The 26,308-nt window shown below is 31.5% G+C and overlaps 1 protein-coding gene across 1 annotated transcript; it reads left to right on the top strand.

Annotated features, from left to right (window-relative positions):
* Window positions 1–3,594: 3,594 nt before the first annotated feature.
* LOC111031212 lies at window positions 3,595–12,785 on the top strand. Its single transcript, XM_022311069.1, has 5 exons — window positions 3,595–3,856; window positions 4,856–5,050; window positions 5,626–5,774; window positions 11,164–11,519; window positions 12,486–12,785. Exons 1-5 carry the CDS (start codon window positions 3,757–3,759, stop codon window positions 12,694–12,696), a joined length of 1,011 nt encoding a protein of 336 aa, XP_022166761.1. The 5' UTR covers window positions 3,595–3,756; the 3' UTR covers window positions 12,697–12,785.
* The last annotated feature ends 13,523 nt before the right edge of the window (window positions 12,786–26,308 follow it).

The following is a 26,308-nucleotide window of genomic DNA, read 5'->3' as shown; positions in this document are numbered from 1 at the left end:
GTATTAATTATTAATTTATTATAATAACGTCCACAATGGTTCATACTTATTAGCTACTTTTTTTTCTCTTTCACGGTTGTCAGGGTCATCAGCGGAATGTCGGCCTTTTAAGAGGACACTATACCCGCATGTGTTGTACCTATCCGTCGTACAAGAGCGTAACATATCAAATTTTAAGTTCATCAGATCACGTTTAGCTCAGTTAGCTTAAAAATTAGAGGGAATTGACCTCTTATTAAAATTAAAGGTAAGTTTATTACGGAGGTCTTCCCGTGGGCTTTTTATTATATTTTAATTTTAAAGAGGATAATGAGTATTTAAAAATTGTAAATTGTTTGTACAACTTAAAATATTCATAACTCTCTTTAAAATAAAAATATAATAGGGGTTAAATATAGTATTTTTATTCCATTAATGCTTTTCTTTTTACTAAATAAATCATTAAAAACATATATTGAAGTGTTAAAAATAATGAATGCAGGTGGAATAAACCCAAAATAATTTGTCTTAGACTTCAAGATATTAATGCGCCAAGGAATAAATATTACATTTCCGACGGCACGAATATAGGGATGCCGTTTTCATTTGGGCCAAGCTTGGAACAGTAAAATTCTAAGCTTAGGGTTTGCACTAGAATTTAATTTTACAAATAATGAATTAGGAAATTCGCTGGTTCATATATTTGGTGTACCATATCTAAACCCAATAGAAGTTGGAGATTGTTTTGTAGATAGTTTCATGGCTGAAAATCAAAAATAATAAAATTAATGAATTTTGCAATTATTCAGTGACTAATTACATCGAAGATGTAATACCCCTAGTATTTGCAGGGCTAGTGCTAGTTCTGATACAAGTCTTACTACAAACGCTTGCGAAAGTTTCCATTCCAAATTCAACTCACATTTTTATCAACGTCATCCTAATATATACCTATATTCAAAATAGTAGAAGTTTTGAAAATGTTTCAAACAAAAACATATATAAAGATAAAAACATCAGATTTAAATTTAAAAAAAAAAACAATAACAAAATACTAAATTGTAACTTAAAAATAATTACACAGTATGACTGTGAAGTGTTTGAGCTTTTGCAATAAGCCAAATAAAATTTGATTGGACTATACCTATTACGCATTATATTATTAATTTTTATTATATATTATATGGACTAGATTTAATTACAAATTGGATTAGAATATTTTTAATGCTATATAAAAACAAACAAATTTTAACCACACCAACTACGTTTAAGTTGTCAGCCCTACGTCTGAATAATGTGGGAAGGAAGTTTGTACTCGATATAATTTTTTTTTTCGTGTTGTGACTTATTACGGTATTAACACTACCGCCAAAATTAAAATTGAAAATGTCTGTCGATATCTTAAAACAAATTAAAATATTGTAAAAATTTGATCAAGTATAATATGAATTGATGAAATAAACATATGGTGTAAATTTTAAGTGTTTACAGTAATTCGTGTTTGAATTACAATAAAATAAGAAAATTGACTGAATATCCAATATTGTAAAAATTTCAACTCCAAACGCTCATAAAAATTTAATCTGCCATTCCGGTAGAAATTTTTTTTTGATAAAGATAGAAAAACTTGTGAGGAATCTTGTATTAGAAATCTTAGATATCAAAAGAAAATTTTTTATTAATTTATAACTCAAAATAATTATGTGCATGAAGTTGGCCCGACTTTGTCATAAAGACTCCAAATTAGTGCCAATATATAGCAACCTTTTAGCAACTTTTAGCAACCTACTTGAAAAAATTTGCAACCTCTTTTTTTACTACTTTTATCGGGAAACAAGTCCGAGGTTGCTATTTTGTTTTGTATCGAAACTTCTAAACAAATGTATTTAAGGACGTTCCACAATATTGATTGTGTAGTTGTTATTTTTATGTGGTGCAACTATAAAATAATATGACTTCTTACATTCATTTTCAAAACTTGTGGGTTCCGAAAAGCCTGGCACAAAGGACTTAAAAAGTCAAGTTAATTTTTAACTTAACCGATTTGTATTGATATGAACATAACAACGAATGAATTATTTTTAATCAAATTCAATTTTCGTTGATTTATAATTTATATTTATATCATTAAATAGCAAATATAATAAAAATATTATTGATGCATACTACAGAAGGAATTATCTTTTATTATAATGAATCATATTCCTATTTATGTAAAAAATAATTATAGTAAGTAATAACTTAACCAAAATTAAATATTAAGTTAATTTAAAGTTTCCATGTAAGTTTAACAACTGAGTTAGAAAATTAAAATAGTTATTAACTCTAAACTTTTTTAAATGTCTATTATTACAGCGTTAAAGTCCGTTCCGTGTGTTTTCAACATTGATCGTGTAGAGTGACATAATAATAAGTATTACATATTGTACAAACTTAAAATTTATATATTACGTTATTGAGGTATTAGTTTTGATTAGTTATTATGGTTTCGCTTTCTGACCATTAAATTAATTTTTTTTATCTTAAATAAATTTAATTATGAACTCCGAAGGGTTGTCTCTAAAGTTTGATGCCTGTAATTTTTTTTTTACATTTTTAAATATTATAGTATTACTTTAGTCTTTAGTATTTGTTAAATATAAATGTTATAAAAAAAAATTGATCCACGATAAACATAACCAAATATGCACTAAAATGTACAAAATATGCGTTTTAAAATTATTATACATATTATAATGCATTAAAAATATGCATTAAAAAATAAGATTATTTGTGTGAATATAGTTAAGTATCTGTGCATAAATAAAATTAATAACCGGAAAATAAATCTAATCGGCAATCCTCGAGACTTATCTCTAGGAAAAAAATGGACGTGGGAACAGTCAACAACCATATTAATATGATCAAAATTTAAAATAATTTAAAATTCAACACTATTTTGGTTGTTTATTAATATTTAAATTAAATAAAAACGTCGAAGGCAAAAATACTGATAAAATGATAAATTATTGAAAACATGCATCTTAACGTATATAGAATCGAAGAAATATGCGCTAAACCCAAAATAACTCGAAACATGCATTTATATACAAAATAAAATTTCAAAACCAGCTTTGTTTCATCATGAAACGTATTTGTTTCTTACTCTGCTATTTTTGTGATCATGCAAAAAATATGCAAATGCTTTAAAAAAAAAAAACACATCATTGTAAAATCAATACATCAGAATTCAAAATGTTATTATGTTATTAATTAATAATAATACATAAGATACAAATTTTTATATTGAATAAAATAAAAAGATACATTTATTATTCGGTGTATTGTTTTTTAGTTTGTTATTATTATTTAATTATAATACATAATAAAGAAATTGGTATAATTAATAATAAAATAAATATATACTTATGCTACAATCAACAGAGTGTTTTGTTTTTTTTTAATAATCAGAATTGTATGGTTATAGAAAATAATTGGATGGGGGGAGGAGTAAATATGCTGCCTGGGGCGGACCTGGCTCTTTCTACGACATTGGTGCAGCCAGGGTGGGGACGACAACGACCACTTCCACCAAGGTAGTCTATAAAATGTCTCGCATACTGTCTCTCGCTATCACTGTGTAATTCGTGTGCCCGTATGTCGTTTCTGTTCACCAGTACACTTCCCAGCACGTTTATCTAGCCCATCTAGATATTATATTTTTGTTTCTGCTGTTTGTTTGACTTACATTTCTTACATTTTCTTGATTAACCTGCATAATATACAAAAGGCACAACCATGATGACGGCGATAGTACTAGTAATGACGTCGATTATTACTATGATTAGTGTTCCCGGAGAAGCTGCCGACTTGAGACAAAATAAGGATATTCTAGGAATTAAGTACCTACTTTGGGAATTTTCTCATTTCGTTATTTGTTTAAATAATTGCTTTTATTAACAAAACGGTTACATGCACAGCTAAAAGAGATTTAACTAAATTCGTGTAAGCTAGGTTAGATTAAATGCAAGTTAATTGCATGTAAGTGGCTTAGATAGAGATACTAAAGCCTTTTTATTTTTTATGTACGTATTCTTTACCTGAAATCGTTAAAAAAATATATAAAATAATTATGCGTACAATGTTTTAGACATATTATTTTTAAATCACCCATCTCCTCGTTCAACCACCACTGCTATTATGAATCATCTTAATACTGTTAAAATATATGACATTTTTTTTTTGTCGATAGGTATATTTTTTGTTTTCGAAAAAATATTACTATTTTAAATATTACTTTATGCACATTTATTATTTATTACTTGAATCCTTTTTTTATTTTATTATTATTAATACGACTGTGATCATTATCATTTATTTTATACACTTTTACACATACGTTTTTCATAAAACCGGTATAAATGTATAATGGTAATAATTCTGAGGAATAACTTATAAAGATCGAATACCCAAGAAATTATTATTATTAAATTAATATTTAAGTATTGTTTTTCTTTCAATTGTTATAATAATTTAATAGGTATTGCTAAAATTATTATTTTTGTATTGGCAGTTATTAGGGTGTTTATGAACGGCTGTGATTAATAATCGGTTTCAAATTTGTAGCGGTATCGATGATTATGCTGATTATCCACTTCACTACGGCAAATTTGACTTTTTTTATCAAAAACAATTTTACACAGGGATAAATGTTGGCATCATTATCAGAGTTTTGATTTTAAAATAAAAAATATTACCTATATGTATTGTACATATTTATTTTGATTTTTTTTCGAATGGCCTGTATTCAGTTTGATTTTTTCAACACATTTAAGGTCCTAACCTATTAGAAAACTTGATCCTACTAATTGCAGCTTTGATTTACTATGCATTACAGGCACTCCAGGAATCCAAGGTAGATGCCCAAAGATCGAATCCGCAGAATATCTGAAAGTAACCGCGATGGGTTCGGGTTCTTTGTTTATGGTTGGCTGTGCCTCCATCGACTACAATTCTAGTGACACTATGATACAATCATTCAACCTGTGGATTGGCAGTGTACAACACGGAGGTCAACGTTGCGATGACCAGGGTACGTGAAACAAATTATTATTTTGGTACAATTCAGGACTCGGCCCTGTGCCCGCTACTCTAAGAAGGTCCATCCCATTTAATAATAGTGTAAACATACCTTTGAAGTAGTTATATTACGAACTTGCTTTACTTACTGTACACCCAGTGGTCCATGCCAAATTCCTGTGCACCTATCCCGATAATTTATTTATTTATTATTATTAAGATTTGACGGACTGAACCCTTTAAACATTAGTGCATAACACATTATCATAACACTCCTAATTTTACATAATTTTAAATCAAGGTGGGCTATACCGGTCGGAAAGCGAAAATAAATAATATTATAAACACATTTATTGAACACAAGTTCACAAGATCACACGATCACCGCCACTGACCCTTTTCAGGTTCTTTTCGTATACTTCATAATATATTAATTTTATTAGTAGTCCTATCGTGTATGATATCGTAGACCTATTATACGTCTACTATATATCCATGTATGTCTTATTATAGTTTATAAATATGATTTAATAATACAAAATATTTACACCACAACTCCTGAATCAACTGTATTTATTTAATTGCCAGTGCGCGCCAATTCAGGCATGAAACATTTTCATTTTGACTGTCTGTCAGAATCATCCTCGCCGTCAGAAGACACCAACAATGGACCTATGTTCGTTAGGCTTAACGGTATAGCTACCAACAAGGGTGGAAGGCCAGATCAAAGATGTGCCGTAAGTATATTATTCCTACAACAGAGCTTATGTTAAAAAACATTTTAATTCGTTGTTAAATTAAGTAGATATGTTGCATTCTGGTTCACCTCGGTTTTTTACTAGGTCCAAATATGAATTTAAAACACTCCAACACCCCACAAATTTAACCATTTTTTGGTCTATTGCACTTTTGTATACGATTTTCAACAATTGCATACAGTTTTTAATCATGATTTTAATATCTAAGATCTAACGGAAAATGTTTTTGAATACAATTTAACGGGTTTCATTTATTTGATTCGAATTATTCGACGATGGAAAATTGAAAAATTGTTATTAAACTTATAAAAACAGATGACATTTCATATTATGAACAAAATAACAGATTATAAAATTATCTAACATTTATATCTATTTCTGAATTTTTATATAAGGATATGTGATTACAATAATGAGCATTGTCTATAAATCTATAATATAGACTAACCATCGATTATTTTTAGACTCTACTTCTATTTTTATCCAACTAGGTGTTTACATATTAAATAGAAAAATAAAACCACTGTTATGCAAAAAAAAGTATATACCCTGGGGGTCACAGTAAATTGTGTTATATTTTTAACTATTTTTTTAAAATTGTGTATCTAGTATATTTTAAGTACAGCCAAAATATTTTTAAATAACTTCATCTATAGTGATATTTTTGAAAAATCAATAAATATATATATTTTTTTAATTTAGAACCGAGAATAGAATTTTATGAATATTGTTTTTGCTGGGTTTATTGTATGTGATTAAAAACAATATCATTATAAATTAGTAAACATGTGCATGATTTTATAATTAATAAATAATTAAATAAATGTCTAAATAAATAATTTTTTTTTATATATTTTTTTGGTATAAGAATATGATTACGTAAGTTCCTAATGCCAATGTATTTTTTTCATAATTTTTCTCATTTTTGTTTCCTGACTTTTCAAACCAATACATGTATCACTTTTCATGTATTTTTTTTAATACCTTATGACGCAGTATTCATTTTAAAAATATTGGGTTTAATCTAGCTTCCCCTCGCAAAAAAAATTGCTTAAAAATTTAAATATTGTAAAAAATCAACCTACGAACACGAATAATGTTATTAGGCTTAAGAACCTCTTAGTTTGATGTATTAGATAAATTTATGGTCAATTAACGAAGCTATACTAAACGAAATGTGGAACGTAAATGTGTTGTAACTTATAATATACGACGTGGTACGCATTCGCATGACAGAGATACCAAAATGTTGTGTACGTAGCGGCGTTATTTTATCCCTATTTTAAATATTTTATTAAATGTTTATTTTTGTTCTAATAACAGTAGTAGTAGCTTTTTAATGCAACGTTTAGAATTATATTTAATTATAGGCGCAATTTGGAAGGTGCTAAGTTTTTAATGGTATCGTCAAATTTGTATTGTTTATAATATTATATCATAGGCATTATAATAAATGTATTACTAAGACATCATTTTCATAAGAATATTAATAATAATAATACATTCATTATGTTGTACGAGGTAGGTAACTGTTTATATTAAGGGCCCCTCAAACATTTTATTTTTAAGGAATTGTGTTGAGGTAATTATTTCGTTCCTTGCGGTCACTGCTTGTATTTGTGTGTAGTACCTAAATAATCATTATTGTGTGTATACTTCCCACCAAACACACGCATCATACATATTACACAATCTAATACAAATTTCATGTAGTCATTAGGTCACAACATTCAAAATAAATTTAAGGGCTAGAAATAGATGTACTCCTAACAAAATTGCAAGTAATTAAAATGATCCGATTAAAAAATGTAATGTAATGTTTGGACTTATAAACAATATATTACTTTGCATTAATTGGAGCTCATATATATTTTAGAAAATTTCTGGCACCACAGTCGTCTACAGCATAAAAATCAAAATCAAAAAGATCATTTTAAAGTAGACAAATACTATAGAATGGCATTAAGGAATAGGCAACATTTGTAAGTACGAGATAAATAATCATGTACTAGAGGCATAAGCATTATACACGGAGCACTATGGTGAGCGGTGCAGTGGCGGAAGTTGTTTTGAATACGCGACTGGTCATGATCTTAACGTGCGCCGAGTAGGTATACATGCGTGTTTGTGTGTGTGTGTGTGTGTGTGTGTGTGTGTGTGTGTGTGTGTGTGTGTGCGTGCGTGTGCGTGTGCGTGTGTGTGAGAGAGAGAGTGTGTGTATCAAGAATGTTTATCGGCAGCCCTCTGAGCCGCTGGGGCATCGTATTTCTATACGGATATTTGACTCTGTGGGTGGCTAGTAACAGGTGTTGCCCGCTACCCGGCAAAAACTGGCTGCCGCCGAAGTTACTTGTTTTGGATAGAGTATAGTCTGTACTATATTTTATTTTACTCCTTATTTACGTAGTTTTTAAAACGTAGTACAACAACGTTCAAGGTCCACTAGAATCGTACCCAGGGTTGTTGCCAACTGTGTAATATAAGACAGTTGTTTTCTTATTATTTTATACCACAATTGAATAAACAATATAACCAACAGAATACAACTTAATGATAACTAGGTAACAAAAAAAATCTTATACATTTTATTTCTATTTTATATCATCTGTACTAAATAAGCTTTTGGCTTAACCTTTAAATAATTCATTGTACAGCATATCATGTAAATTAATAGTAAGTAACAAATGTATGATTGTAAGAATATTTGTAAAAACATATTTTAAAATTATAAACATGACTTTTAACAAATAACAAGTAACAAAAATAATCATTAAAAATAGTATTACTTTTTGTTGTTCTCTAACTTAATTAAATCTTTATCATTTTTAACAAACTTAGAAAATTCAGTATTTTTTATAATTGAAATAAATCAATAGTTAAACTCTTATATGATAGCTATTAAACACCAGCTATTCTTCTTATGTCTGAATCTCTATTCAATTTCTATTTAATTAATATTCATTAATCTATAATTAACTTTCGGTTAATGTTAATAAAAATGAAATCTATAAAACAAAAAAACTTTTCACTTTTCTGAAATAGTTTTCACTTCCTCCTAGTCTTTTGCCTGGATAATTTTTACAACATACAATTAGTGATTAAAGATAAATCAATAAAATTAAAAATAATCATAATAGTAATGCAATATACATTGATATTTTTGTGAAATGAAGGATCCTGTAAAAAGTTTAAAACATTATTGAACGTAGGACAAATTTAACAGATGTAAGTATGCTACAACTGTTGGCAACCCTAAATTTGTACTGTCTCCGCCCTCACCTGCCACATCCGTGTGACCACATTCCAATGTCTCGTCCGACCCTCTTTTACCCAGAAGCGACTACATATTTTTCTTGTCGTCGTGTATTCGGGTGGGTCTTAGAATTTCTTGGTAACGATATTTTATACGGTTATATCGTTGCGTTTGTTTGCAGATAAGTTAAAAAATAACACTGAGAAAAAATAATACACAAGGTTGCCATACGATGCAACGATATCAAATTTATAAAATTTCACAATTTTCATCATAAATCTAATAAATATCCATAATATAATTTTATATTAAGTCAAAAAATATTATTGATGCAATAATAACACTTATATTTGAATTCAATCATTTATTTTAGGTACACATTAAAACAAACCGTTAAAGAATTGTAAAACAAAAGATATTTTATTTTAATTTAATTATATACTGTTATTAGTGTAATTTATTATTCTATTGCTCTATAAAATGTCGTCCAAATTTAAACTTAAAATTAAAAAAAAACGTTTTGATATTTATTCTTTATTATCAGCTTCATAAAAAATAGCCACAAATCTTTGAAGGTTTCTTTGGTTTTACTATAATTTTTTCATATTCTGCAACTGGCAATCATTTAAAAACTCGGAAATAGTGGATACAATTGTCTTATCTTATCATTAGGGTTAGATGTTTATGACCTTAAAAACACTAAAAAATGCATGCAAATATGCTCAAAAAATATCAAAATATGCCCTCGAAAAAAAAAATATAATTTTAAAATGTTATTAAAATTGAAAAATGTATTCTAAATAAATAATGTGCACTGTTCTGGCACACCTCAGTTTTTACTAAACCAATTCCAAATAACACTTCATATATAAAATATAATTTTCATAAAACTCCGAAACCCTCTATTTTAACCATTTTATTTGTTAATATACGACACTTGTTTGTATGCGATTTGCGATTACATACCATATTTAATACATTTTTCTAGAAAATTACGTGTTTTTAATCATTTTAATTACAATTGATAATGTATTAGAACTTCTTGGGAAACTCTTGCCAATCCTAATTTTCAATTCTAAAAATCGCATACATTTATAAATTCTAATTTTAAAGAGGTCGAATAATCTGACAGCGTCAGATTTAGTAGCCTATATATTTTTATCATAAAATTATGTATTTTATACATCAAATTCATTATGTGCCAGAGTGTATGGCCGTACGACTAAAGCTTATAATAATAGTAAAAAATATTGTTTATCTGTTTTATATTAAAGTGAATAAATATAAATATATTTAACAAATTATTGTAAATTCTAATGCATTTTCCGTTCAATATTAAAATGTTTTATAACATGCAATTTTTATACAAAATGTATACAAAAAAATACTGAATATTCACCAAAAAAATAGTTCAAATATGGGGATTTGAAAACATATGTTGAACTATTTAAAAACTGAGATGACCAGGATGAGTATAACATGATATATAATAATTGTGTATACTAAATTAACTTTAATTCCATTTTTTCAACTCCTTATAATCAATTTACGTTTTCATATTCTTCATGATATAGAGGTAGTTATATTTTTTTCAAAAGAAATAATAATATATTTACATTGACGAATATGAATGATTTTATTAGTAATTTTAATTATTTTGTATTTTATAATTTATATTTTACCTATTTTTGAGTTATGTAATTTAATTGTGTTATAATATTTAGTTACATTTTTTATGGAACTACACATATTTCTGTATTATTCTGTAGACTGTAAAGAGTTAAATTTTATAATAACTATAATTTGTTTTATAGATTGTCTTAATATGAACTGTATTTTCCAATATCTGCAATACAATATGTGTTGAAATAATATAATTGTATAAATTCGACTATATTTTTTATTAACATTTAAGCTATTAGATATTTATACAAATTTGCATACGTAATAATATTTCAAAAATTATTTATTTATTTGTGTACACAAAATGTACGAATATGATATAATTTTGGTCTAGCGACAGAATTAACCATTTGATTTAAGATACTTGCTTCCCTGTAATCTGAGCTTGGTTACATAACATTGATTCTCATTCTCTCGTCTTTGCAACCGCAGTTGTACGAGCCTGCCAGCTGGAACGCCACTACATTCCGGATGGCGGTTAGCGGAAACGCTTCCTGTGATGGCTTGTCAGACATGCTGTACCACCCGCAGCTAATGATCCCTAAGACCAAGAAAGGGTCCATGTTGATGCTATCTAACCCACAGCTGATAATCCCTGAGTCCAACAAAGGATCCATGTTGATTCTGTTGAACAGGGCCAGATTCTACACTCCATCAACATCACCACCGGTTGATACGACAACCACTGAGTCAATGGATACGGTAATCTGGAAGGCACCGGATTGCATTCTAAAGGATTTAGAAAGTCAACCCAACCCGAGTCCAGTGGTTCAAGATAGTGGCAAAAGGTTAGTTTTCTCAATGCCTCACCACATTTTATTATATGTAGTAGTATAGAACCTATAACGTTTGGATACATTATGGGTTGATTATTGTATTGTTCTCAGAATAGTTTTATAGAACTATAGAAGTGGGGCTTCCACCAGATTTAACATGATAGGTAATCATTTCTTGTATCTAAGTTAATGATATTCAACTAAGATTTAAATGTTAATACTTTTTACAAAAAAAAATGCATCGATAACTATAGCTAAATAATTCAAATTTTGTCAATAGTTATAGGTCCTTATTCCGAAAACCTTAACTACTAATCAATACATTATATTTCCATTCTTGGTGAAAGATTTCAATACTGATCGACATTTAATACACGAGTTATTCATACACACGAAAACTTTTTTTACTTCAATTAAATATTAGGAATTAATCAAATATGAAACACTGCTATACGATTGAATTTCATTCAAATTATCTACTAATTTTCGTTACGAGTACCTAGTCACTAATTGTTGTCCATTGATGTTAGAACAGTCCTATTTGTGCATTTGTGTTCTGTAGCAGTAAATATAAATAATAAATATGCTCATAAAAAAAATATGTTTGCGTGAATCTATTACTCTTTATAGAAATATATTTAAAGTTTAATTTGTATAGGTAATTTTTACATATTCAAATGTAGAAATAGTGCATTCAGCAACTCGCAAATCTACAATTTAGTGTTTAGAATACATATTTATATATCTTCAAATAATTTTTACGGATATTTTTTTTTATACAAAATAGTAATATTATACTCAAAACAAAATGTATATTCTGCTTGTGTGATTCACATTGGAGCAAAATTGATTTCACTAGAGTACTAGACTTTATATTAAACTAATGAACTGAATATTTTATGAAAAAATATTGATATTTTAAGTCTCAACACCCTTACTGATTCCATTACCTATCTAAATAGTATTTTCTTTATATAGTGGTGTAAATGACGAACGTGGTTCTCAGTCAAATGAGAATAGCAAAGTTGATGTCACCAGTATGTCTACTACCGAGGACAACAATAGATCACGCCTACCACTTCCAAATCCGGTCATGGAAATACTCTTGTCATTAGAGTCCAGGCGTAAGCGCTCATTAAACCTAACATACACAGATTATTCAGGTTTCAGCTGGATTCAAGGTTTTTAACAAAAATTTTGTAATTTTTTAAACATTTTGTATCCTTACCTGGACAGTGGACATAAATAATGATTATAAAAATATAATAAATAATTAATACCTACAGTGTTTGTTCTAAGTTTTATTTTAACAGCATTCAAATAACCTTTATATTTTTTCTTTGTAGACGGTGTAATATTTGTTTTTCAATATATGTAGATTTCGTTTTAGTATTCACAAACTATTGAGAAAAAGTAAATACAATAAAAACATTGCATTCAAAAATAATATTAATATTGTAAACTTAATTTACTCGATCCCGTTTACTATCATACTATATTTAATTTAGTTATAAATGCATCAAAATTATTTTTATAATTTATATAATCTTCGTTATCAGTACTCGATAACCGTGTTAGGTACTAATTACTTCACTTACCCGTACTCACAAGTTTGGCTACATTTTGTGACAACGAAAAGGTTTTATTGTTCACTCAAACGGTCGATTCTAATTCCGTCAGTGCATCCAGCAAACCTACTCCGATTTACATTCTGGAAAGATATTCAAACTCTCCATAATATTTATAAGGAATGGACGAAGCAAATTTGTAAAATTATTTTTAGTTACTTAATCCTAAATAATTTTTGAAATTTTTGAAATATCTTAATCGTATCTATTTTAATTACGATGTGGCTTGGCAACTTATTCTTAATTGTTATTAATGTAAGAATCACACATAAGTATTTTTTAATAATTCATTGAATTTGTTAGGATTTCATAAATTATTTTATGAATCACTCGGGATACATTTTGAAATTTTGTATATTTACGTTTTACTTTATATTGAAAATTAAAATTCGATCACTCTGTACAGTATACTCAATATCATATTACATTTATAATTAAAAGTAAAATAGCTGTATAATAATCCGAATTATTGTACTGTATTTGTAGTTGATGTCTACAATGTTTATAACCATATGTTACAAGAGTCATTTTATATATTGAACGAATATATAAATAAATACATAAATATGTACATTTATATACATATACACCCAACCTATATTTAGTCCTGCGGCTTTCAGTAAAAGACGTTTACGGTCTAAATTCAAAAATATGAGTTATTATTATTATCGATAATCCCTTAAGAGTGGTCCTTTCTGTACCCATGTTTCCATAAATAAGTAGAGGGTTGACAGCAATACATGAGAACGGCACATGTTCACGGCTTACTAGGAAAAAATTTCATTGTCTGTGCATTGGCCACGACCCACCCCAACATATTATTTCCAGCTCTTTAAATTTCTAAAACCGACCGTCTGTCACTAATTCGTAGCAGGTAGGTACACTATCTTAAAGTATATAAAAATCACAGTATTTGATATTTCGTAGGTATTGTATTATATAAATGCTGCAAAACATCAGATACGACCCTCCAAGACGACGCCTGCGAGTTCTATAGAAATAGCGGGGGTCAATTTATTTTACTTATCACAGCAGGATAAGAATAAAGGAACAAAAATAAAAGAAACACCAAAATCGTGTTTTTCTACTAAACCGTGTTCTTAAACAAGGGGTGCAGCTGTCCGCCAGTCTGACGCCATATACCTACTGAGTGCAATAACCGATTTTTGTTCAATGTTGTACAAATAGAATGTTGTCTGTCCAAATAAAATATATTATGGAATTAAGGTAGATACCGTTTTAAGAAGTTTTAAGAAAACGCACGCCGTGGGCGATGCCAACCATAGATAATATCATTGTCACCGTCGCGTAGTCCAAATTTATAAACCGCTGTATGGTAGCCGAAAAGTAAAACGCTTAAATGTCGTTTGTACATTATTCTCTATGTATTGTTGTACTCGAATGGCGACGGGTCTACGTGATCGGCGGCAGGATTCTTAGTTGATATATTTACAGGGTGGTTCATTTAAGAGGGCACACTAATTATTACAAAAAGTACTAAGTATTTTTTATTTTTTATTTAGATTTATGCTTTTCTAAAACTGTATAATATTTAATTTTTTTCAATCTTATATTTATTGGTGATACCTATTTCAATTTTTGATTTTCAAATAGGAACCTATAGAAAAAAGGTCATAAATTGGTAAACAATTTTTTTATGCATTAAAATTTTAATTTTATTTGATTTGGTTTGCGAGATACAGTTCCTCAAAGTCAGTAGTGCTACAAATATCTAATCATAAGAATAACCATTTGTCATAATTACTAATTACTAATTAGTCGACAGGCTAACAAAATGATTTGGATTCCAAGTACAATAGTTATCACTTGTTAATTGTTACCTTGGGTTGAACATTATCGAATTTATCACTTATAGCTCCTGCCGCTCCTGGTCTTTACAAATGAATAAATAGTATAATCAACACCTCCTTCAACCATCAAACTTTGAGGAGCTGTATCTCGCAAACGAAATAACGAAAAATAAAAATGATAATGCTTACATTTATAAATAAAATGGTTTTTTTAACTTATGACCTATTTATTATATGTTTCCATTCGAAAATCAAAAGTTGATAGTGGTTTCGCCAATAAATATGAGGGTGAAAATTGTTTAATATTATGTAGTTTTAGAAATCTAAAAGTTTTAAAAAAAAGTCAATACTTTTTTAAATAATTAGTGTAAACTCTTAAATTTATCACCCTGTATACTACTCATCGCAGCAACAAAACTGTCGTTGTGTTACTTTGGGTAGGTTGTTGAGGGTAGGCACACCTTACTGAACATTTTGTTACAATTGATATATACTACCTTTATATGCGTATAATATGTGAACCTTTTTATGTTGATAATAATGAAATCATTCTTGACGATCGATAATCCAAGTGCCGCCACCACATATTGATCGCATTGAGTAGAAATTAGAGTTGATTGCATGCTGAGCGGCCTCGGTCGGTCAACTGTTCATCCCTCCACAAGCAGTTTTAGTCAGAATTTACGCCTTTATTTCTATCCAACTGTCGATTTTAATATTTTTATTTTCTATTCCCATTTTTTAATACTAAAAACTACCTTGTTGTACTGAGGACCGACCACCTGCGGCCACGACAGATCACGCATCCATCCTTACTAGACCCTCTTGACAGGGGGCCCAGAAAATGTTTTTTCTGTTTATATTACTAAATTAGTCCAAATTTTTAGGCTGGTACCAAATACTTACTATTAAGAAAAAACAATAATTTTATTCATAAGTTATAAAATAGTATTAAGTTATTGATGCTAATATTTAGCGCTATGTCCTACGTAAATATCGCAAATGTGGAAAGAAAAAAACCATGTAATTTAATACAACTATTACAATTTACAATTCGGTACATTTATTTCCGCTTTAACTCTAATAATATAAAGTTTGCTTCAGGTACCACTACGATAATTTATCGTCAATAATGATCTCGATAGCGAAAAACTATATAGCAATAGACTGACAGACCATTATGGACTAACGGTTTAGTTTTTACACAACAGTTCTTCGCGATAGTATGTGTTCGTGTTTCTAGGTAACTTAGAAATGTTATAAAAATATACTAGATTTATTTCAATCGATTTTCGTTCATCACTTTTTATTTAGATGAGTGAATGTTCAAAATACAACATACATTATGCAAAATACAGTTAAATTATTTAAACTAGTCATTTAATTCATTTTTTTGTTCCATATTAATTATTTAATGAAGTATACACATTTTCAAACTAAATAAATTTAACTAACATGCACTTTTGTTTTCATATTTTTGCATATTTTAAGGGCATATTTGAATGAAAATCAGTGCATAAATGCTTGCATATTTCGTACATTTTTAGTGCATATGTTACCGTAAATGCCCGATCACTAGGTAAACCTAGGTTTTACTTGTCAATGCTAGGTTTTACTGTTTGTACTCAGTAAATGCTGAAATTCTAAATTTTATTCGGGCTTTTACTAAACACGTTGTGTACATCCTAGGATATACAAATTGACTTAGTAAAAGCTGATCAATTGTCAATACACGACACATAACATTTAATCTGCGTAAAAATTATAATTATATATTATTAAAACAAATTACTGACAGTTATTTAAATTCTTTATACAAAATAAAAATAATTTAAAAACAGAATTATTAAAAATTAATAAAAAATTTGATTTATTAATTTATTATGATTTATCCGATCCCTACCACCATGTCCTGATTCAATATGAGCTGCGTGTATAATATCAAAAAGTTCGTCATTACATACGTAGTATCGAATATCTTCAGATCCACTTTTACTGGAAAAATAAGTTTGTCTTCATTCTCAACTCAAAGAACATCAAAACGTTTTAATATCCGATAGTGAATTGATTTTTGACGGCGATTGTTTTTGCTTTCTTCACTTCTTGTAAATACGTATTGTACATTTCAGTGTATTACTAGAATCTTTTTTTTTTAATTATTGGATTTAAAACGTCATAAAACCTTTCTATATTAGCCATATTAAAGTCAAATTAACAATGAAAATAAATATAATTAAAAATTACATTAATTAAACACAATTCAATATATTAAACACTACGCGCACAACACATATTACACTGTTCTACAAATGGATCCGTCTATCACGTAAAACTCAAACAAACTGAACATGTACCTAATAAAACCATATTTAAGCGATAAAGTATCCGTTAGTGCCACCAATCAATTAATATCAGTCAGCTATTACTAAGTTATATCTTGATATAGTTGTATAATATTAATCTTAAACCAGATAAAATGCGAGTCCCTGCAACACATTGCAGTCGTGAATTTATCTTCGCAAAATAATTGTTATTAATCGTTGCAAGCAAAAATGTTTGAGGTGTGATTACAACTTAAGATGCATTTTTATTTTGTATAAAGAATTTAAATAACTGTCAGTAGTTTGTTTTAATTATATATAATTATAATTTTTATGCAGCTTAAATGTTATGTGTCGTGTATTGATCAGCTTTTACTAAGTAAATTTGTATATCCTAGGATGTACACAACGTGTTTAGTAAAAGCCCGAATAAAATTTAGAATTTTAGCATTTACTGAGTACAAACAGTAAAAGCTAGCATTAACTAGTAATAAAACCTAGGTTTACCTAGTGATCGGGCATTTACGGTAACACATATATAATTCCGGGCCCTATTCATAACAATTGTTGCATCTTAATTGTATTTAAAAATATAACATAATTTTATTTATTTATTTTATTATCTTATAACTCCATACATCCTTGATCATCTGGGTCATTGTCACTCCAATTATTTAATACAATTGATTTGGTAGGCGGAAAAAAAGCCCAGACAAAAAATTAAATATTAATTTGAACACATGTACCTACCTATACTCATTTATATTAAATTTTTTTCCGGAAGTTTTTCCGCGGTTTTTTTCCGCGATTCGATTATTTTATTAAGGTTTATTGAGGAGAACTATTGCATTGCTGTAGGTCAAACGCCAGTTATTGCGATGTGTGCGGGAGGTGGAATTAACCCATATAATACAATTTTATTATTATTATCATTTTACAATATTTTGCTTCGATATTATTATCTACACATGAGAAAAATCGTTACAATATTTGTTTGCTGGAATCGAAGGGGTGGCGCGTCATTTCACGTCCACCCGAAAAAGTATACAATATAATAAGCCCGTGTACTCTGTCATATCGATATCCAACACAGTCGACGCGTGGAAACACTTTCTATAAGAGGCTGTTGACCGGCTATGTACATAATAATGACATAATGTGAATTTACACGGCTTTTACCTACAGTACATATACCCTCGCGCCTCGCTGACCACCCGTAATACACAATAATAACACGTCTCTCGTCCATGTTGCCTTCTCCACGCCCTCGTCGTCATCGTCGCCGTCGATGTTTGTTCACACTTTGCGAATTAATGGTTTTAAAAAGGTCCTTTCCCATCAGGCACGCCCTCAGAGATTTAGCTCACTAGGTGCAAAATATTTTTAATATCAATATAAGATGTGGGGGGGGCTTTGCCCCTCACACCCCCTAACACTTATTACATGACATATATTATTTATCATCAATAATGGGTATAACAAAATATATTTAAAACATAACTCATTTTATTTATTACTTCTTATAAAATATAAAAATTAGATAGAATTTTAGATGTATAACACACACATACACACATATATATATATATAAATAATAGTGTACCACAGAATATAGATATCAGATAACGAAATTCATAATAATATTATTAATGACCAAAATAAATGTATTAATAATAGACCCGTGGTTAGATGTGACTGTACACAGTACTGAAATGCGGCAGACGGTGGTATCTCAGAATAGCCAGATGCCAGAATAGCTAATAAGTATTTAATATTTACTATATTGGGAATATTCATGGGCATAAATTAAAAATTTACAGAGAAGGAATTTTTATATTTTACTATTTATTTGAAAAATCCAAATTATTAAAATTCTCAGGTGGTGCATTTGCACCACCTGGCTCCCCCCTCCGGGCGTGCCTGTTTCCCATGTACGGTACTCACATGTACGTCGACCGTAGCTAATGTTCTCTCATTCCGAGACATTGTAGCCTGTAGGGGTGTGTACAATGCGCATTATACATTATTATTATTATTATTATTATTATTATTATTATTACTATTATTGTCATTGAATCATATCGCAAACTATTTATTATATTGTGAATTTACATAATACGTATTGTATTGTGCCGTATACTTTATATTATATTGTTAAATATTATGTACTGACAGGCCCATTGACCGACCGGGTCGTATACCTACCTGTTGCGGGATTGTTCGTACGCAGTTATGCAAAAAGCCAAATGGGATATCACCGCGCTGGATGAAAATAAAAGGATAATAATATTTAAACCTCACAGTTTGCAGCTGTTATTTGGATTTTGTGCTAAAATAGACGACGCTACGGGCGGTTACCGGCTTGCTGGACAAGTGATCATTGATAATTATTGTTAAGGGTAGCATATCACCCCCGTAAGGAGTTATTTGTAGCCAACCGAAGACTTGTTCTAAGATTAGTCTTGAACATACAACAAAATCGGTTTCGAGTTTAAAATGAAAATATATAAAAGTGAATTGTGACTCAGCTGGTTTCCCCTATCATTTTTCTCCATGGCTATTTGGACTCATCTATACATAATATACAGTTTTAAGTTACAAGTAAAAAAATATCAGGGGTATAAGTATAACATCTTAGCCCTTAGGAAAATAATATACACTACATTTATACAAAACTATCTGATCCCGTGCACTTCGTTGCCCGTTGAAAATGCCAAATCTATACATGATACTCGCTTGTTATAATGCCAGCAATATATTATCAGGTAGGATATTATATTATATTATTATTATCGTACCCCACGCTAGGTAAATACTCTATAGTCCATATGAATAATATTTTTTATTTTGACTATGGATACGCCGAAGAGCGGCTATAGCCTATAAGTGCAACTCAGCCATCTTAGAAAGCAATTTGTGAAAATTCGATTAGTTATTATCAATAACTAAAGTAACACCATTGGTATAGGTATACAATTTACAAGTTTATTTTGATTAATAATAATTAATTATTTATTAACTTTATCGCATTGAATTTATGACTAAAAACTCCTCTTTAATTAAAAAAAACTGCACGACGAATGAATAAGTAGTTTGGGAGTTTAGATATAGATATAGATATAGATTACACGTGATAATAATGACATTATTTTCAATAAAAAATATTATATTTTGTTATAGAAAATACTTTATATAACAATACGGGACAGTATATGATAAGAAACACGACATAAATATGCCACTTAATCGTATTGGTTGCCTATACATATTTTTCCAGACGCTTACCACTTATATTTCGACAGTTGTTATACTATAGGTCAGGGGTCTATATCAGGGTGTATATTAAAAATAGCAGTATAAAAATAAAAATAATTATTCAGTTATTACAATTAATTTATATTAAAAATTACAATATTAGGAGTATGAAAATAAAAAATATCTATTACAGTAAATTATTTAATGCAAAAAATTTCATTTCTTTTCCTTAGCCAGCTTTTTGAAATCGGGAACTCGTGGAGAACAGCTTATGTGCAATGTGTCCTCAAGGTGAGTCTGTTAATTTTGTCCGATATTTGTTTTTCAAAAAATTAAGTTTTTAAAATGATGCCTCACAAATGTATGTCGAACCAAACATCGTAGCCAAGTTGAAAGTCAGTTGCTTACAGTTTGAATACTTGTCAATAGCATCTTTAGCCCAGAATTCTTCAGTTGACGCACTTCTGTACTACTTCAAGAAAACATCTTCCTGTAGGTCTATTATTTCCGTTTGAAGTTTTTACTTTGAAGGATAAAATAATTTTTTAACTACATCAGTCCATTCTCCGTCTGGGAAAACGTTGTAAGGAGTTAATAAGAATTGTGATAGTTTTCCTATTTCAGAGAATTCTTTGAATCTAGCATCGAATTCCTTCATAAGATCTGACAAAAAACTTAAAAATATTTCGATGTTTACAATTTCAAAATAATTTTTGCATTCAAATATTGTGGGAAAATGAATGAATTTTTTTTGTTCAATGTCTCGTTCAAATATATTTAGTATAAAGTGCACAGCCCACTTCTAAATTTGTTGGTCTTAGTTTTTATCTTTATTACCATTCGTTTTATACAATATGCTTATTAATGGACTGAGTCTCTGCAGATTATTCCTAAAAAATAAATGCATAACATAAGTACCTATAGACCAGTGGTTCTCAAAATTTTTTTCGCGTACCACTCAGGTGTATTATTAATCTATCTCGTACCACTTATGTCTATTTCCATGTGACCTTATTCAAACACAATTTAAAATATTCATTTATTTACTCACCGTTCAATCACTTTGTGGCCTTTCGCGTACCAGCATGTAGTCTTCTGCTTACCACTAGTGGTGTGCGTATCATAGTTTGAAAACCTCTATTATTGACTATACATCAGTGGCACAACTAGGACTACAATTTTGGGGGAGCTTTAACCACCACCTAATATTACATGAAAAGTAACCCGATAAAGTGTTTCCTCCACACTACCATATGTCCATATTACATATTCACTTAAAAGTATAAAAAAATTATCCAAAAAAAAACAAATTTACTCAAGTTTAATTTTTTCAATAACAATATACTATCTGCTTATAATAGTTCAATGTATATATTATAAAATTATAATAATTATAATTTAAGAATATTATTACAACAACGATAGGCATAATATCACTTTATTTAGCTGATGTAGAGATTTTTTTCTTATGAGTAATAATACGTATTATGAGTTAGATGTCTTTAATCAATAAATATGGTGGCAAGTGGGAAGATAGGATCTATTTGACCGACTATCGGCGTGATTTATTAATTAAGGGAAAGGCCTCTAGAGCTTCTCGTTTACGTTCATCTAATTTCGAGCCCCGGTATGTGGATTTAGTTATAGTTATGTGGATCACTCGCAAAAAGCAGAGTGCCGACCTCTCTTCCCCCCTGGCGTATAACGTGGTCTAGACCATCCAGGAAACCCATAAAAACTTATTGGTCCGGAAGCAGCTGAATACTCTTATACCTTTCAAGTGAAGCAAAAGCCAGAAACAAACTTATCCGCTTCAAAGCCTCCAATAGTAGTCAGTGCAACTGAGCACTTTCCGTCTGTACTGGATGCAAACCTCAGATGGTTACACGGGAATCTGTTGTCGAGAATGAGGAGACCTGTTAGACAAGGTTCACGACAGTAGAGTTGGAGAGCCCAGTCAGTGTGGAGGTTGATTTGCAAGCAGCGAATCATTTCAGTATGCGTGCTCCATAGTCATCTCCTCTGGCAACCTGCCGAATGTGCGTATATGGATTGCTCCTGACTGAAGTCTTGAGAGCCTCCTTTCTGGCTTTGCATGAACCTGAGTCTGGCTTATGTTCAAATTGCCCAATACTAGCTCTCTCGCATGCAACACATTGGTATTTGTCCACCGTAAATAGTTTTAGTTCGTGTCCTAGTTCTCCACAGCGTCTGCAATTTAATTGCAGATCAGGAACAGAGCAATATTATCACTCCAGTGACCGAATCCTTGGCAACGTCGCCCACCCAATCCAATAGAGATTCAGGTTACAGTAGAAGCAGAAGCTCTAGTCCAGGGGTCGCCAACCTTTACAAACAAGTGAGCTTCATTTGAAATTTTAAGTCCCCGGTGATTGACATCCAGGAGTTACAAACTGCGCAACTGGCTCAAGTATTTTAAAGTCATTATATCTTCTTTAAAATTTGGAACGTAAATGTTAAATTATATTTATGTGGTTTGAAGCCTGATAAATATTTTCAGAATAATTAATTATTGTTTTTTAAAGTGTAGAGAAGTGCTGGGAATCAACATTTTTCATTTTATCTTCTCAATATGCTAATTTACTAGAAAACGCTCGAACACCTGATATCATAATAATAGTTTGTTTTTAGTTTCCTAGTTTTCCTTATTTTTTCAGTAATATCTACTAAAAATGCAAAATCTTCAAGACAAATGCTTTTTTTCTAATTCTGCATAATGATGTAGTTCTTTACCGTAACTTAACTAACGAACGTTCCAATGTAATAGTAAATCTCCATAAAGGCAATCTACTTCGTCCAACAGTCCACGAAATAGACGTCTTTTTAATTTACAGTCGAGTTATAACTAACAATAATTCTGTCTATGGCGATTGACCGATAATGGTTACGTACTACGTACTACCTTTTGTAATTTGATCGCTGTGTCTTTTGCTTGCTGCATAAATTTCAATTTAGAGTCAATCTGCAGTCCAAGGTATTTGATTGATTTACTTGCCAGTATTCATTGTCCGCCAACGTGGACAGTCATGTCGTTAAGAGTCCTTGTGTTTGTAATGACAAGTGCTTCTGATTTGTGGATTGCTAGATGGAGACCAATGCCAAGAAGCCAGTTCCTTGTTGTCTCAGTTGCTTCGGATAGGGCGTTCCCCCGTAGTATGGAATCTTTTGTGACTGCAACTAGCTCAACGTCGTTCACGAAAGAGAGGAATGACACTCCCGCTGGGAGATGGTTTTTTCGGAGACCATCGTACAATATATTCCACAGCGTAGGCCCCAAGACGGAACCTTGGGGCACTCTGCTGGATATAAGTTGCACGGTCTGTGTTCTCGGAAGGGAGAACACAGAGTACAGGGAGGCAAGAAGAGAGTTGAAGCACGCGATCACCAGAAGTAAAAGGAACTGTTGGGATAATCTCTGCAAGCAGGTCGAAACCGATCCATGAGGCCTACCATATAGGTTAGCAACCAAGAAATTGATAGGCAGGAGAACTATCCCAGGGTCAACCCTGCCCAATCGACTACAGAATATTGTGGACACCCTCTTTCGGAAGTTGGTAACCACCGTATGGCCAGCAGCAGAGGAAAAATACGAATTCCCGGAGGTCTTCAAAGATTATTATATTAGATTATAATAGATCAAGCGAAGAAAATCCCATCAGGTAAGGCCCCAGGACTAGATGGGGTATCGGACCTGGTTATCAAAAGTATGGCACGCAGTCGACCCGATATCTTAAGGAAGATGTACAATCTGTGCTTCGGCGCAGGAGAGTTTTCGACCCTATAGAAGAAGGAAACCCTAGTGTTACTGCTTAAGGGTAATAAGCAAATCGATCAACCTTCGTCTTACAGACCGATATGCCTACTAAATAGCGCCGGTAAGTTCTTCGAAAGCATAATCAAAAGGAGACTCGAAGCACATCTGGAAAGTCTAGGTGACCTGAACGAGCAGCAATTCGGCTTCCGTAAGGAAGTTTACAGTCGACGCAATGCAGAGTGTCATGGAAACGGTGGAGTTGAAAGGTACGGGACTTTTACGCCGCAGAGAACTGTGTGTTCTTGTATCACACGATGTAGCAAATGCTTTTAACTCGGCAAGGTGGGATAAGATAAGCGATGCACTAGGAAAGAAGCGAGTAGTGAGATATCTGCACCGGACCATACTGAGCTAACCTAACCTGAGTAACCGGTCTTTGATCTTTGGCGAACGCAAAGCAGAGAGATTACCTGCGGTGTTCCATTAGGCCAATCCTGTGGAACATAATGTACGACGATCTGCCGGACACCGATCTGGGGGGTAATAGCCATGGATACAGCTCAGCCTCGTTAGTAGCCTTTGCGGACGACGTAGCGGTAATAGCAACAGGTCGCAACCAAAACTGGTTGGAAGAAGTGGCGAACGGAGCGCTATCGGCAGTTGCTGGATGGATGAAGGATAATGAGCTCACACTATCGGCGCATAAGACAGAAACCGTGATGCTCACTACAAAGAGAGACTATGAGAATCCCACGATTATGATTGAAGGAGTCAGGATTCAGCTGGAGAACAGCCTTAAATACCTTGAAGTATCGCTGTGTCGCAAGCTGGGATTCAGACACCACATCGAAACCGCTTCAATGAAGGCTGGCGCGACTGCTAAAGCACTAGGGAGGATCCTCCCTAATGTCGGTGGTGCGAGGGAGAAGAAAAGGAGGCTATTGGCTACGGTGGTTACCAATCAACTGCTGTACGCAGCACCTATTTGGGCAGACGCGCTGCAGTATGCCCACAACGTCGAAAAACTCTTGGGGCCACAAAGGAAATTAGCCTTAAGATGCCTACAGAACGGTTTCAACGGCGGCAGTGCTTGTTATGAGCGGGACGATCCCCGCACATCTGGCAGCACTTGCAAACCAGAAGCGTTACAGAAACAGGAGGCAAGGCATCCCCTTCAAAGAGGTGGAAGAGCGGAGAATTACTATCCAAAAATGGCAACAGGAGTGGCAGAAAGGCAATGCTAAGACGGGAAGGTGGACCGCCAAACTTATAAGAGATATCGAACCATGGATTACCCGGAGATTCGGCAGCTGTGACTTCCACTTGACCCAAATGCTCACCGGGCATGGGTGCTTCGGGGAGTATCCAGCGAGGTTTAAAGAAAGTCAATGCTTGGAGTGTGTGGACTTCGGAGCAACAGTAGACGATGCGGAACATACACTGTTCGTCTGCGACAGGTGGTGGCAGACCAGGAGGAAACTGAAAAGTAATCGAGGGGCACCAATGGAGCCAGAAACCATAGTTGGGATAATGTTGAAAAGCAAGGAGGATTGGAGAATAGTGTGGCAGTTCATTGGCAAAGTGCTGTCAACGAAAGAGAAAGAGGAACGCAAGATTTAACGAAAAGGTGTAAGAGATCAATGAAGTAGTTAAGTTTATTTTTGTTGTGCACCAAAGGCATAATAGAGCCTGCTTGTGTATTGTAAAGGTGTCAAACCTTAGTTTAAGTTCATACTTGTTTAATTGTTGCTTAAATAATAGTACGGATACAGGGGGAAGGACGACCCTACCTTGGTAAAGTACCCCTCTGTAGAGCCGTGATTCAACACAAAAAAAAAGGTTGCGCGGTCTGTTTGTCGTCAAGCCTGAACAGAAGCTATCAGTTATCAAGGTAGTTTCCTATGATCGGGCAAAGATAATTCGGGATGGACTTCTCTTGTAAGGCTTTTAGAATGGCTGCCCATGGTACCGAGTTAAATTCGTTTCTTATATCCAGTGTTAGTACTCGTAT

The sequence above is a fragment of the Myzus persicae genome, unplaced genomic scaffold, assembly GCF_001856785.1.
Source record: "Myzus persicae strain clone G006 unplaced genomic scaffold, MPER_G0061.0, whole genome shotgun sequence".
NCBI classification, from domain to species: domain Eukaryota; kingdom Metazoa; phylum Arthropoda; class Insecta; order Hemiptera; family Aphididae; genus Myzus; species Myzus persicae.
The sequence above is the reverse complement of the archived record's forward strand: the minus strand, read 5'-3'. Positions and strand labels throughout refer to the sequence as shown.

What these genes read in the sequence shown, in the direction of transcription:
- LOC111031212 (XM_022311069.1), top strand. Translation starts at nt 3,757, where the DNA reads ATGATGACGGCGATAGTACTAGTAATGACGTCGATTATTACTATGATT. An exon ending in AAATAAGGATATTCTAGGAA is followed by an intron (nt 3,857 to 4,855) that starts TTAAGTACCTAC and finishes TATGCATTACAG; the next exon opens with GCACTCCAGGAATCCAAGGT. An exon ending in TCAACGTTGCGATGACCAGG is followed by an intron (nt 5,051 to 5,625) that starts GTACGTGAAACA and finishes TTTAATTGCCAG; the next exon opens with TGCGCGCCAATTCAGGCATG.